At 38.5% G+C, this 14,908-nt stretch overlaps 4 protein-coding genes across 7 annotated transcripts; 2 read left to right on the top strand and 2 right to left on the bottom strand.

Annotated features, from left to right (window-relative positions):
* Positions 1 to 221: 221 nt before the first annotated feature.
* Positions 222 to 4,541, bottom strand: LOC113571848 (chymotrypsin A-like). Its single transcript, XM_027001024.3, has 8 exons — positions 4,436 to 4,541; positions 2,400 to 2,581; positions 1,858 to 1,961; positions 1,635 to 1,714; positions 1,240 to 1,318; positions 869 to 1,049; positions 585 to 718; positions 222 to 447 (listed from the first exon to the last, which is right to left on the bottom strand). The coding sequence occupies exons 2-8, from the start codon at positions 2,449 to 2,451 to the stop codon at positions 286 to 288; spliced, it is 792 nt and encodes a 263-aa protein (XP_026856825.2). The 5' UTR covers positions 2,452 to 2,581; positions 4,436 to 4,541; the 3' UTR covers positions 222 to 285.
* Positions 4,460 to 6,911, top strand: ccdc34 (coiled-coil domain containing 34). Of its 2 annotated transcripts, none has more exons than XM_027001031.3 (6): positions 4,460 to 4,722; positions 4,856 to 4,985; positions 5,152 to 5,259; positions 5,492 to 5,650; positions 5,736 to 5,865; positions 6,185 to 6,911. In XM_027001031.3, the coding sequence occupies exons 1-6, from the start codon at positions 4,460 to 4,462 to the stop codon at positions 6,385 to 6,387; spliced, it is 993 nt and encodes a 330-aa protein (XP_026856832.2). In that variant the 3' UTR covers positions 6,388 to 6,911. The 2 variants fall into 2 exon arrangements, with proteins under 2 accessions (XP_026856832.2, XP_026856833.2); XM_027001032.3 differs by having other exon boundaries at positions 5,155 to 5,259.
* Positions 6,912 to 7,371: 460 nt separating this feature from the next.
* On the top strand, positions 7,372 to 9,940 carry rab19 (RAB19, member RAS oncogene family). Of its 3 annotated transcripts, none has more exons than XM_027001016.3 (5): positions 7,372 to 7,579; positions 8,139 to 8,189; positions 8,477 to 8,665; positions 9,155 to 9,338; positions 9,534 to 9,940. In XM_027001016.3, exons 1-5 carry the CDS (start codon positions 7,529 to 7,531, stop codon positions 9,806 to 9,808), a joined length of 750 nt encoding a protein of 249 aa, XP_026856817.1. In that variant the 5' UTR covers positions 7,372 to 7,528; the 3' UTR covers positions 9,809 to 9,940. The 3 variants fall into 3 exon arrangements, with proteins under 3 accessions (XP_026856817.1, XP_026856820.1, XP_026856818.1); XM_027001019.3 differs by having other exon boundaries at positions 7,434 to 7,579; positions 8,109 to 8,189; XM_027001017.3 differs by lacking the exon at positions 7,372 to 7,579 and having other exon boundaries at positions 7,987 to 8,189; positions 8,538 to 8,665.
* A 150-nt stretch (positions 9,941 to 10,090) lies between these two features.
* hdhd5 (haloacid dehalogenase like hydrolase domain containing 5) lies at positions 10,091 to 14,891 on the bottom strand. Its single transcript, XM_027001015.3, has 8 exons — positions 14,643 to 14,891; positions 13,645 to 13,851; positions 13,417 to 13,529; positions 12,811 to 12,904; positions 12,407 to 12,440; positions 12,143 to 12,317; positions 11,329 to 11,517; positions 10,091 to 11,127 (listed from the first exon to the last, which is right to left on the bottom strand). Exons 1-8 carry the CDS (start codon positions 14,757 to 14,759, stop codon positions 10,716 to 10,718), a joined length of 1,341 nt encoding a protein of 446 aa, XP_026856816.2. The 5' UTR covers positions 14,760 to 14,891; the 3' UTR covers positions 10,091 to 10,715.
* Positions 14,892 to 14,908: the final 17 nt, after the last annotated feature.

Here is a 14,908-nt window from a genome sequence, read left to right on the forward strand (position 1 = left end):
CATACACGTCTAATGTAATTTCATTTTGAATGCATATAGCTAGATGCATGTAGCACGTAGGCCACGTAGGATAATCCTACATCTTTTGCTGCCAGTTTCAATATTCTGAAATGCTATTCTCAGATAATCATTCAAATGTTACAAAAACATATGGTACAATAATATAAATCATGCAATAATGTGACCAGGTACTTTGCCAAAGAAAAAGCACTAAGACTGCGTTGAAGTCGTAGGTTAGCTTTATTGAGGAATCAGGAGGGCAGAGTTTCAATGGAGGTGAAAACTTTAGTTCGAGGTTATGGTCTCCTCAATAAATGAACGAAACTCGGCAACACGACCATACACGCCAGGCATGGATGTATTGCAGTTACCGCTACCCCATGACACAATGCCCACCAAGGTCCAAGCTCCAGACTTCTGGCACACCAGAGGGCCTCCAGAATCACCCTGGGAGTGGAGTCATACACATGCATGAGGTTGGTGTATAGCTCTTTTATACATCTTTTATACATTCTTTTATACAAATTGGAGTGCTCTCACACCCTCCGCCAAACAGACATCATTATGATACTGGTCTATGTTACCATGCAGGAGGAAACCCCAGAGGCTCCAGCGCAGATCATCTTTTTTGTGATTTTGCTGCCCCAGTAGCGCTGGCAGTCAGTGTTAGTGAGCAGAGGCAGGGCAGCTTGCTGCAGGCGAGGAGGAGTGTTTATAGCTGAAATGAAAAGAGGTTGGACATTTAAACAGAATAAAAGATCTGGGAGAAAAACATTAAACATTAATATAAACATTCATTTAGATTTCAAGTCTTTAAAGGTCTCATACAGTTTAATATGCCTGTCTCAAGCTTTGTAACTGCCATTACCATTATATCTCATCAGACCCCAGCCAGTAGTGACACACTTCATGCCACCTGGGAAGTTGTCACTGGTTTCAGCCACACACACAGGGGACACATGAATGTTGAGCTTGGCAGGGGAGGCCAGCTTGATCAGGGTTATGTCATTGTTAATGGTGTAGCCATTGTAATAAGGGTGCGGGAAGACCTGTGTTGGGGGGGGGGGGGGGGGGTTTAAAAAGCACAATAATACATATTGTGTATGAATATTAACTGATTAATCTTAACTACAAATGTGGCATTTTTTAAATTTGCCTAAACTTCCTATATTACTCTATTATTTTTCAAACACTGCATCTGAAACTACTTGACTGTTCCTGTAAAGGCCCAACACAAACCTTTTTAATCTGCATGGTTTGGATGATCTCAGCATTAGAGGAGCGGTCATGTTCACCCAGGATAACAAAGTCGGAACTTCTATTAAAAAAACACAGGAATATTATATTTCATGTTGAGCCTTTTTGTATATATTTAAAATGTATAAGTATAATTTATTTATATTATTTAATTTACCCAAAACAAACATTGAAATTAAATCTCCTTTTCAGATCAAACTTAAAGTGGGATAAAGATACAAGGGTCTGTATAGTTTAGTTTCTAAATAACTTATGGCGTGGGCACATGCTTTTGTAGAACTTGTTTATTATACTGTATTTGAGTTAAAATAAGCAATGTGTACATCCTCAGAACTTACACTGCAATTACACACTGCTACATTATTTTTTGTCCTTACCTGACACCACAGTGAGCAGCAGTCACGACCCAGTACTCACTGATCAGGGAACCACCACAGAAGTGGAAACCAGTGCTATCCTGGAAAAGATGTTAATAGTACCCATAAATCATAAAGAGATCTTGTTTATTTGAATTGTTAAGAGCACTAATTGTATTACGATCTGAGATCAGTGGTCCAAAGAGCAGGAGAGGGAGTGGGTGAGAGAAAAGGCCAGGCTCACCTGTAGAGACACCTGCCAGGGCCAGGAGTGGGGCACAGCTTCCTCCCCATTCACAATCCTGGCATATCCAGTGATCACAGGGGGAACTGCAGAGATGCCACAACCTGAAAGTATCACACACCAAATATCTCTCTTGGTTAGCCAACCCTGGGCCTTCGAATAACTACTGAATTTTGCATTGTATGCTACAACCAAAATGACACAATCTGAGGTGTCCTTTAAAAATCTCTCCATGTCTTCTGGTTAAATAAATTCCTCAGCACTGATGAGTGCCTCAGTGTCAGCCAACATGAATTGCTGTGCTGCATGTATATGAATGCTGCTAGGGGCCTCTGGCCATTCAGACAACAAATAGCAGCGGAGTCTTAATTACTAAGAGAACTAAATTACATAGGCCATACAGCTGCGCTGTTAATCACTACTTTGTCTGCTATTTAATCTCAGACTGCTCATTAATGCAGCACACCCATCAGTTTTCCGCAGATGTATTTAGTGAATGTTATTAATGTTATTTTTAAAAAGTATCAAGTTGAGTTACATACCATAGGTTGCTCCAATAAAGGCAAGGCAAGAGAGAATCCAGAAGAGAGCCATGATTTCCGTCTGCTGCAGCTGGATGGAGGTGACTTTTTATGGTGCTGCCATGACCTTGAATTCAGCATGTATCATAAAACCATGCCAAAATAATGACCACTTCACCTGCTTCACTGCTGATAGTAGATCACTTTTTCCCAGGCCACACATTCAGCCATTTATGAATAAAACATGACAAAAAAAGAACACTATAAATGTGCTTATATATTTTCTTTACCAAAACAGCAATACAAAAGCTAAGGGTATAATAGAGTTGCAAAAAGATCAAATCAAAATAAATGTTTTTATTGGATGGACTGGATGGCACTGAACTGTTTGGGGTTTGTTTTTTGAGAAGAGGGTGTTTGGGGGTTTTAAAAGTAAAGTCATATCCTTTTTGATATGTTTGCTGCTAAACATCTGTTTCTTACCTTAACTCATTGCTATCACGTTCTTTATTGCATTAAATAATGACAGGTTTTAATGAAGTGGAGGAACTTTTAATTGGTTTAAATTGGCCAAGATCATTCTGAGCACACTTAAAATGACTATGTAATAACAGACAAAAAATTGCAATATAGGTAAAAACAAACTATTGTGTTTCTATCCTAATGTTGATTAACAGATTTAGGATAGGAAAATATCACCCTTGAGCAGTTTGATAAGATAGTTATTCTGTAACAAGTAGGCTAAAAATATAAGATAATGTATGAGGTTGACCTATCATTTTGAAGGACCTTTAAGGTCATAAGACAACAATACAAGCAAACAAAAAAAGTAATGCAAAAATGGATTTGGTTGAGAAACCCATACCAAATTTGTCACGTTTTCTTTCCACATTTCTTTTACATGTTGATTCCAACCTGATTATTCTGTATCTAATAAGTTATTATGTAATTTATGTCCAACAGCAGACTGGGTTACCAATATAACCTGAACCCACTGTTCTGGAGCAGGACAGAGCGGGTCATTCTTTTTCAGAAGGTTTAGGTGCTTCAGGACATCAGACTGGCATTAATGTTATTTTGTGGTCAGTATACTGTTTTATGCTGTTGTTTTTAAGGGAGTCCTAGAGCCACTTTAACTACAGATTTGCTCCACTATGGGGTGCTGAGTGCTACTGCAGCTATTCTTCTATACCCACCAAATAGCAGGCCACAGGAAGACAGGATTTACTTGGGAATAATCAGTAAAACTATTGATATTTAACCTTTGCAGCCTGCTATTGTTTATTTATAACATTTCAATTTTATTTTTTTCTAATATTTATATTTATTTATAATATTGTTCGTACTCATACTGCCTTGTGTATAGGTAAATACACAGACTGCATTCTGTTGCCCCTTTGCCGACTATGCACTCAAATGTAGATGTTTGTACTGCGCTTGGTGTTAGAAGCTTCGTTTCTATGGAGAACGCTTCCATATCGGCGTGCATGGTTACAGCAAAAGAGCCAATAGCTGTCCTGACTGATATGATCGACGTGTGTGTAGTACATGCTCAGTGCAGAGGGGGTGGGACGACAAGTTAGCTAGGCTACCATACACGAATACATGTATGCTAGCTAGCTAAGCAATTGCCATTGAAAAGTACTCCAGATATTGGTGAGTTGATTTTTTTTTACTTCAGAATTGACATTTACTTTTGTGGTTGTTTTCTAATGCAGATATCTATTTAGCTAAACGTCCCCTTTCATGTTATTTAGCTAACTAGCTATAGTAATTTATGAGTAACTTGAAGCTGCCTACCTAACCTGTCGTTAGCTAAATTTATTCGTTCCGATTTCAAATAGCTAGCCATTCCTAGCTTGCTAGCTAGCTGATTTTCCTGAATAAATTCGTTACCAGTTCCTATAGATAGTTCCATAGCTATCAGTTTGTCTAATTTAATTTTTGGTTAGGGTTAACGAGCTAGCTAGCTAACGATACCAAGCAGACTCCGGCACAAGGGCTTGTTGCTCATATCGCATTAATAAAACAACTTTTCTTGACCTTAATATATGCACCGTATGCTTCTTGTTAGGTTTGTGATGTCGGCCTTTCAGTTCGCTTCCTCAAAAAGTTTTACATCGACCCCTCTCAAAAGCAAATCTGTTCCAAGGAGCATCCCAAGAAGTAGGAGTGTGGAATCGATGGGAGACTCAACGTACTCCCTACTCTCACCTATTTACCATGACAGCTTTGATTTATCGGATGACGATAGTGTAGCGCCACTGAAACATTGCCAGTCAACAACCCCTGACAACCCCTCTCCAAGAGCACAAGGCAACGTATTATCAGTCAGTCCTAGCAGGTACATTTGTCTCAATTAGCATACAAATCTTTTTCATTCATCATGTTTATACTCTATATAGCTACAAGAGTTATTCAGTCTGAGACAGGAACAGTTTAAAGCATATGTTAACAGCCTAACACTGCATTTTCAGGAATGAGACTGAGTTACTACATGCACAAGATGCTATGTGCACAAAAACGTTAAATCTGAGTGCGTGGGAGCAGTGGGTTGTGAGTAAAGCCAGAGAAGAGCGGAATAGAATGCACCAGAAAGCTTTGGAGGTACTTTTATGAATACGGAGAGTACAGGACTCTGGAGTTATTTGGTCTATTTTGAAGAAACTTTTCTGTTTCAGTTGAACACCTCAAAAATTGATAATACAATAAAGGTTATTTTTGCCTGAGCCCCAAATAATAAAACTAATGATTTGTGCTTAACATATTTCAGCAGCAAGTTCTGAAAGTGCAGAAGGAGCAGGAAGAAAGGGAACATCAAAGGAAAAAGGTAGTCTGTGAATGTAAGATGCAAGAGTGGCTCCAAACGAAGAGAGAACAGGTATCACTCTTTTGCTCTTCACACATTCTCCTAATAAGGGTAGGAATTATACACAAGACATGTAACATTTAAAAGTAAAGACACATGCCTCAGTAATGTTGGACACTTAGTTATGAATAAATACGTGTGTGTTCACATGCAACAAATGACTAATGTATATAAATAATATTTAATGTTCCATGATGTTTAACTGTGTTTCTACTAGCAGCCGACCATTTTTTTTCTTATTTAGGAAAAACAAGAAAGGCTTTGCAGGGAGTCTCAGAAAACTAAGGAATTGCTCCATGAAGAACAGAAACGGTTGGAGATTGAAAAAAAGGCTCAAGTGAAATATAAAGAATGGTTCCAAAAGAAAAAACAAGAGGAAATGGAGAGGAAAGTAAAAGAGCAGGTGAGTTTATTAGAGGCTTTCAACATGATTCATATAATAAGATCTTCATGTTTGAGTTATTTAAATTTGATGATATGCCTGAAAGGAGGAAATGGCCAGAAGAGAAAATGAAGAGAGAGAACGGAAAGAGAAGGCAGAGGAGAAGTTTAAAGAGTGGCTTAAAAGGATAAAGGACAGAGACCAACATAAACAACAGTCATCTCCATGTTCAGCTCGTAAGCAAGAAAATGTTATCATGAAAGTATCAGAAGGCTGTAAGACTTTTTTTAATTAGCCTAGTTACACCACCATCCAGTGTATCTTACTAGATTTGTTGATATAGTTATACATGTGATAATTGTGGACTTAAAAGCATATCTATAAAAGCTTACAAAAGGTAGTCCGTTGTCTGAAGATGTATCTAGATATTATAACACAAAAAAGAGGGCAATTTTTAAAGATATTTTACCTGCCTTCATCTTACACTGAAAATTAACCTGACTTTATTTCTGAAAAACTGTAGGGGAAAAATATACATGTAGTTCTTTTTTCCAGGTGGCTATGATCATCTGAACTATCCTGCTCCCAGTTTTGTGAATCCTATCCCGTGGAAGCCAATTCACATTCCTCAGCAAAACAGAACCCCTGCGAAGAAGTCAGTATATAGGAAACAGCCTGGTCCACCAAAGTATCAGTCAACTCTGTGCATTAGTTATAAACCCAAAGACACTATTAGCTTTTCTTGCAAAAGGCGGTGATGTCCTCTAGTGAAAGGCAAACGTTAATTTTTGCATTTATTAACTTGCAAAATTTTAAGCATCTGGGAAGGCATTTATCATTTTAGAAACTGAACCGTTTTAATTTGTGAAATGCTTGTGGTTTATGTATAACCAAGAATTATTTGGTTGTGTACAGTGACCAACTTCCCTGCATTTTCATGTTTTCCCTGGCACATCACACCTTATAAACTTGATCTCATGATCAAGTCTGTCATGAGTTGCTAAAAATGTGCTTGATTATTACAGCAGGAAGCCATGGTATCTTAGACTTCTTATAAGTTTAACCCCAGTTTTCGGTAACCGTGGTTTTATAGTACTCACACCCTGTAGTTTTCCACATCGCTGACGGTACATGTTAATGTTCTTCCCAAGGGAAGGTTTTATAACTTATTTTTAAAGGAATAATTGAAAAAAGTATGATTTAAGATGGGTTGTTGGTTGTTGTTTTTTTTGTGTGTGTGTAACTGCAAAGTGTTTACTTTTCCAAATAAAACTTAAGTATATAAAGCTTGTACTTATACAAAATTAAGTGTGTGGGTGGGTGGGTGTTCCTTTTCATTTCAGCAGTCTTACAAGGGGAGAGGAGAGCTGTTAGGAATGTGATGAGAAGCACAGTAATTAGTGGGTCTTCATGCTTCATGCTTCTTTATGCCTTTCAGTCACCATACATGGCTTATTCCTACGTCTCACAAAGACTCCTCTGTCTCAACGAATTGCTTGCATGCTCTAAGCAGCCCATATACAAGGTTGTAAAACATGCTGGTGGAAGCAAAAGCTGGTCAGAACAAAATGTTGCCTATTGGTGAATTTGTGTCTTTGTGGAAATTATTTTAAAGATAATGATTGACGAAATATCCACTCTCAGGTTTAAAAAAAAAAAAAAAGACAACAGTGAATTTATAGTAATTTCTTTAATCAAAACCATATCGTTATTTGTGGAGTCATCGTGTAACAGCACAAAAAGATTTCTGACTCAAAGACAGGGCTTAAAGCCAGATGTCCCTTCACACACCCGTGTATTGTCTAGTGTCTGGCAGTGCCTTGTGGCCCTCTGAGCAGTGTTGACGCCAGGACTGTGTGTGTGGGCAAATGAATGGCATCAAGTGAGGAGGGGTCCTAAATGCCCAAAAGGCCAGACTTTTACATAGAGAAAATCTTTGTTGGACTAGAGGTAATGTGAAATATATTCTAACTTTCAGTTATGTGTCTTTAAAGAATTTATGCATTAACGATACAGCACTTGGAATTTCTCAACTTCGGTTTAGTGGAATGTGTTTGGCATGAGCAATATGGGTGGTGGCAAAGAGAAAGGCAGCCCGACTGAATGGACAGCCTAGGATGGTCAAGATCTCTAGCTATGCTCCTTTTTCAGTGAGAATGAGAGTATTCAATGTTTATGAAAGTTTATCCTGTAGTCTCTTAGATAGACAAAAAGATATTGGAGCAGAATAGGATACGTTTTACTGAGTTGCATGTTTATATGCCATTCTATCGACCAAAGGTCACCTACCAAAACACTGAAGTTGAAAAAGTGTGTGCACTTGTGTGTTGGTAATGTAGGATATACTGATTAACTATTCTAGAAATAGCAGAGCCAGATTAAATACTGTATTTTCTGCTTATTTGAAGTGGCTGAATGTTGTGTTCTTTTTGTACAAGGACAAAATACCTAGTTATTAAGTTGTTTTCTGCTCTGGTAGTCTCCATAGTTTGCTTAAAAACATTTCCAGGAGATGCAGTGGTGCAAGCGGGCAGGCTGGAAGTCTCACCTACCAGGACAGGTAGGGGTGTGTCCTGTTTACCTTTAGTTTGTGTCGAGGAAGGGAGAGAAGCAGCTGGGCTTCATGTTTTAAAGGAATATGGGCGCTTTTTAGCAATCTAAAAGCTTTATATCAGATATATGCAAAGAAATAAACATAAATTTTTTTCCAGGTTTCTGTTAGAATGAAACTTTGGAGTGAAAACAGTGCTATTTAAAAGCTATTTAAATAGCTGTGAGCAAAGGACAGGGATCTCTTGTGTTGTTAACTGGGGTATGATTATCTAAGTGTTCATCATGACTACACAGTCTACAGGAGCACAAAAAGAGGATGACTGTGATTTCCTCTTTAAAATTATCTTCATTGGAGACAGCAATGTGGGGAAGACTTGTGTTATCCACAGCTTCAGATCTGGAGAGTTCTGTGAGAGGCAGCATAACACAATTGGTGTAGATTTCACTGTGCATACCGTGGACATAGATGGCAAGAGAGTTAAGGTAAGTACTTTAAATTGTTACTGTTACCAAGAACCAGCTAAAGTATAATCTCTAGTATGTTTTTTTGTTTTTTCCGCTGTGATTGATAATGGGATGACTGAAACATTTAAAATGCTGCAATCACGTGCTTTTTCACAAAACTGTATTACAAAAAAACAAAAAACATGAATCGTGCTCTGTCACCAGTAATTATGTTGGCTCATACTGTGACGTTGGGTTGTATTGGATCAGTGTTATGTAGTTTCCTTTGTAGAATATACAATATAGTATTTCCTCCAAATGTAGGTTTTATCCAGCTGGATCAAGCCCACAGAGATTTGAAATGAGTTTCCCAAGATTATGGTTGCCTGTTTAATAAGCCACACCATTATATATGCATAGTATACAATGAGTGCCAAATCCTACTTTACCCCACAATGTAGCTGTAATCATATTTTAGCACATCTGATTTCCATAATATCTGTATAAAAGATCTGTGATGTTCTGCAGATGCAGATATGGGACACAGCTGGTCAGGAACGTTTCCGCACCATCACACAGAGTTACTACCGTAGTGCTCATGGGGCTATGATTGCCTATGACCTGACACGCCGGTCTACGTTTGACTCCCTACCTCACTGGATACAGGCTGTAGAGCTGTATGGAGCTGCCAATGTTGTTTTTGTTCTTATAGGTATGATCATGTGCTAATTATAGCACAAACACACCAAGCTATTTATCAGTCTTTTCTCATGGCCAATTAATATACTGCATTGTCCTCTTTATTCACTTTATATTTGTTCAAACATATAACGAACAGAGCTGTACAGAATTGCTTTCAGAGCTTTTTGACTTTGAGATTTTCTTTCTCTTTGTTTTCCCCCTCCAGGTAATAAGTGTGACTTGGAGCCACACCGGCAGGTGCTGTTTGAGGATGCCTGTACTCTGGCAGAACAGACAGGAGCCCTGGCAGCTCTGGAGACATCTGCAAAAGAGAACCACAATGTACAAGAGGCCTTTGAGCTTATGGCACGGGAGCTAATAATGCGAAATGGGGGTATTGTCCATCAGGAAGCCCCATTGGACACCCCGAATCTTCTCCTATACACCGAATCTCATGCAATAGATGAAGTGGAATCTGCCAAAAAGTCATGTGAATGCTGAACTGTAATTTCTAGGGCCAGCATTTTGTAAGTTAAAGCACTGTACCAGATTTGTACCAGAAAGACTAATCTCTTATCAGATAGGAGGGGAAGATGCAGACTTCAGTACCAGAAACAGCCTTTAGCCATCTTTGTACCTTCTTTTTAAAATACTGACAAAGCTGGATTGTCACATAGCGCAGTCATATGTAGAGAATATTATACTAATGAATTAATTTAATTATGTCAATACTTTTCCATATTTACACAAAGTGAATGTGAGAATGATGAAATGGTAAGCCAGTTCACACTATTAAGCATTTATTTTACATAAATGTAAGCAAGAACAATCCCCACTTTAAAAACAGGAACTGGCAAAAATAAAAAGTTAAACATTTATAAGAAATGCATTTCTTTTAAAAACTCTAAATGAAACATGCATTATAAAATACATTTGCAGTCTTACACTAGTGTATAAGATATTACAATGCTTATTTTAAAAAGTCAGATAAGTAGAATGACAAACCTGATGACCAATTAAAATTGAACCAATCAAAATGTTACCAATTACATAAACCAAATAAGGCAAATTCAAAACTGTTACATCAAGTTTACACAAGGACCTCTCAGTTTTTTTCCTTCCTTCATCACCAACTGTTTGGGCTTCATCAACACTATGAAATATAAAACTATGAACTATATAAAATCCTAGCATTTCAGTTTATTTGATGTTGTATACTTCTCTCAAATTCTACTCATTTGTATGTACTTTCATTTATAAGTTATTTCCATACTAAGTATTAGTAGACTTTGAGGTGCACTGCCTTTCTTCATGTGCAAAGTTTGACTTGCACAGCCCTCCAGGGTGTGACATACTCCACCTGGCCTTGTATAAGTCTCAGTTAGTAGGGGCATTAAGAGCCCCTGGTCTATTCCAAAGCCCAGCCCTCTTGCTGAAAGACTAGTTCAACGGCCTCCCGTACATCCTGAACCACGAAGGAGGGCTGGGTCAGGCTGGGATCAAAGCTGAAGTCCCGATGTCCATGGAAGTTGCGCTGCTCCGTAACTGTCTGATCGGGAGAAAGATCCTGCTGGTCTCGGTTGTAAACACCTGTGCAGACCAGGATGGAGATGCAGCCCTCAGGCAGACAGTGCTCAAATGAGCCCCCGACCATCACCTTCCCTGAGCTTTTAGCATCGTCAGCTGCTTCATACTGGATATCACCTGCTATCTGACCAGCTGAGCTGCCTTGAGCCTGTACCTTGGCCCTTTTATCGTGCGTTGACTGCAGGTAGCGGTTATAGAGATTGGCACCATAAATGTCAGCCATGGGGTTGTCCCTGTAGAAGACGTGCCCGTGTTAAAGCAAGGTATCAAAAAAGGTCTGTGACCGCAGCATAGGCCAAAATAATATACCTAAAACTATTAAAACACAATAGCTAAAACAACAAAAGAGTGAGATATTTTATTATGAAATGCAAAAACGATGTCCAAATTAGCACAGTATAAAACATCCAAGTCCAGAATAAGGCATAACTCACCCAATGGCATAAAGTCTTTGGACAGGTTCTTTCCAGCCCAAATTCTCTGCCTGTTGTCTCACCAGCAGCTCAGCATAGTTATATGTTACCAAACTTGGCTTTCCTATCAGAGCTTCATACTGCAGGTCATAGCCTGTGATTTTCTTGTAGAGGCTCTCCAGACACAATAAGAACATTCCATGTCCGAATCTAAAGAACCAGAATCTTATCAATATGTTTGATATGGTTGATTATCAATGGTCAGGTTTGTAGGGGGAGAAAACTGTTAGGCTAATTATGGTACAAGCTTTTACTGCATAAAGTCTTCATAGACGTCTCTCCTGTATGTGACAAATGTCAAGATAAGGAACTCCTCCATAGCTAAATCCTGCGTACCAAACTGGGTGGAGGTATTCCAGGCTCTCAGAAATCTTGGATGAAGAACAACACTCTGACCCACTCGTAGTAGCACTTGGAATGTCTAAGAAGCAATCCAAACTCAAATCAGCAGTTGAGATTACTGAAAAAAAATCTTTTTTTTTTCAGGATTTTGGGAGGGGGTGACTGTACCAACTTCCGAATTATGGCCAATAAAACAAATCGGCTTGGGGAAAATAAGATTCACTCAAGTAGATAAAGTTTGACAATTTTCGACATGTGGCAGAGATGCATATTTCTGTCCTCAGTAGTAATAGTACAACCACAGCAACATGAGTGAAGGCGAATACATTTGATGAATTGAAAGCATGGCTATATTTGTCATTATATAAAATAATTTATTTTACTTTAACGGACAACACTAATTGCTATGAAACAAGGAGAAAAAAAATCTAACCGTGGGTTCTTTGCCTCTGCCATCCACAACAGGTCCATGTTGCAGGCCAACACAGGGATATGCGGGTAATGCAGTGATGTCACAGCATTTCCTGGCCTTCCATTAGTCAAGAGAACATCTGCAATGAGCTGTAGGTTTGTCTCCCACCTTATTGGCTCACCAAAGAGAATGACAGCTGAAAATGAAATTAGTTAACGCTAAGTGAATCTGAAAATAAACACAATAACTTAATACAAATGAGAAAAGTGAAACTTTAATGATTACCTTCAATTGGTGGCAATTCCTTGGAAGAAGGGACCTAAAATGTATAGTGTGCAATGTACACTAAAATCCAGTTTATTTCAAGTTTTCAGTAATATAATACTACAGTGGAAGAAACCTTGTCATGCCTTTCCTACCCGCCACCATATTTAGTTTGTTTGTATTTTTGTGTTTATATACCATATTTTCACATAGAATCCTGTAAGTTGCAAACTCGTTTCATTATATTTGTGCAATAGAAATACAACCTAACAGAAATACACTCTAATTGTACAGCATTTACACACTATTTTGGAATGAAGTCAAATGTCAAATCTAAAGTTTTCAGATGAATCCAAAGGCAAACTTAACTTTGAATTTCCTTGTCTGTCAGTAAACTTGATTTTCTATGAAATATGGACACTCACCACATATTTGGGTCTGCGATGGTGATCCACCACATCCAGAAGTGGGTATGCTTCTCGCAACATATCTATGGTTACAACATTTTGAAAACCCAAACTGGAATTGACTTGGTTAAAGTCCAACTTAGAAAAAAATTACGTCCTATCTGACAAGCCCTAACCTGCCACCAGAACATGAGCCCATGTGCTTATAACTGTAGTTGCAGAAAATCTAATTTAATTGGAATGGTATTTGAACCATATATTAGATTTTATTTTTTTATTGTTAGCTTAAATGTAAAACAATTGTAGCCAAGCAAAGTTTATTTATAGACCAAGCCAAAGGCGAGAGTGATGAGGAAAAAGTCCCTGCGGCTGAGACGAAGAAACTTGAGCAGGAACCAAGACTCATAATGGGGAACCCATCCTCCTCTGGTCAGCACTGGACAACATAATGACTTGGGTGATATGAACAATAAACTAGAAATAATGAACACAGCAAGTGGGAGGGAGGGGGGCTTAGCCGATGATCATAAATGGATCATCAACGCATTTATACTGAGGGTTTGTTTCACACAGCAGATGCAATAAAATAAGCGAAAAACTAATATGCAGGCATTTAGAGGATACTTGTATGCAAGCTCCAAGACAGGTCCCTGCCCAGACACCAACACACACACGTTATGGAACTGACTGAAGACTCGCAAAGGACTGTGGGACAACATAACCTGGTCAGGTGACACCTGAAGGGTGGAGGGGAGGGAAACATACATCCATCCGCATGCATGCAGGTGTGTAAATGAATATAAAAACATTAAGTTTCATTTTGACAATATGTATTCCAAAAAACAGTCTTACTTCCACTTCCAGAAGATGAGATAATTGTTCAGCTTTTGTCTGCCGTAAACAGTTCCCAGCATTAGTCACAAAGACCACAGGAACCCTGTATTTTCCATTTCCATCAACCAAGTTTCTAAAGCACTGCTTTGCTGCAGGAATGGGCGTTCTTCCACGGACCAGGACCCCATCAATGTCGAAAAGAAGACCAAAAAAGTTGGGATTGTGCTGTATAGGTTTAAAGAAATAAGTCTTTAGAAATGGTCAAAATTCTGTTCCTGGTTAGAAAGGAACCATCTTGTCACCATCTTGACTACATAAATCAAATGTTGCTTATTTGTTTATTAGTCAAAAATACCCCCACTCAGAAAATATCTTTAATACTTTGATTTTCATTCAATATTCATTTGTGGCATTTCAATACTACACTGGAGAGGGAGGGAGAAACCAGGTGAGTCATTTAATGTCTCTGAATTGCCATAAATCAATGTGCAAGAGGAACAAGCACATGGAACTATATGTAACGTTCACCAATTGAAATTGTGATCTCCATGTGTTCTTTTAGTACACCAAAAATCAAACAATAAGACTATGTTGGGTGGCTATAATACATGTCAAGAAAAAAGGGACTTGACAAACAACCTTCCAAAAGTCAGAAAGTAATTATAATTTACACATCAAAAACGAAACTCAGACACCGGAAATCTGCTGTAATGGTGATGTGTGCATGTGCTTTAAGTCTCCATAGACCCTGTCAAGAGACAGAATGAGTCGACAGCACAGCGGCTCTTTATAGTTTTGCCTGCTGGTGTCATGACCAGCCTTTACTAGTTTTACAATGAATGGTGGCGCTTTATGATTGCGCAATCAACACATCGATATTCTTGTTAGTCACAAAATATCAAACTATTAACAAGGAAGCGTTTGATCAACGTAGAATAAAATAACAACAAGGAAGCATTTAATCAACATAGCCAAAAGATATTTAAGTTAAATGTAACACATTGAACTTAACTTACGTTGCTATAACGCCGACTCTGTACTAACCGGACTGAGCCGTTTAGCGATGTTTTGCTACATTTCAGAGCTCGCCATCCAAGTTTAAACATGCTTAATCGAAAAAAACACTCCGCCATAGCTTCAACGTCAAGTAGTGTATGGTGACACAATACCTAAGACAGCTCCCATAGATTTATCTGGTTCCCAATTGGTTTTACTAGCTAGCGCTTGCCTAGCCTACTACAGTACCATCAGAAAGCCATGCTGTTTTTGCGCATAACCTGCG

Source organism: Electrophorus electricus, chromosome 4 (genome assembly GCF_041902795.1).
Source record: "Electrophorus electricus isolate QZ-2024a chromosome 4, ASM4190279v1, whole genome shotgun sequence".
NCBI lineage: Eukaryota > Metazoa > Chordata > Actinopteri > Gymnotiformes > Gymnotidae > Electrophorus > Electrophorus electricus.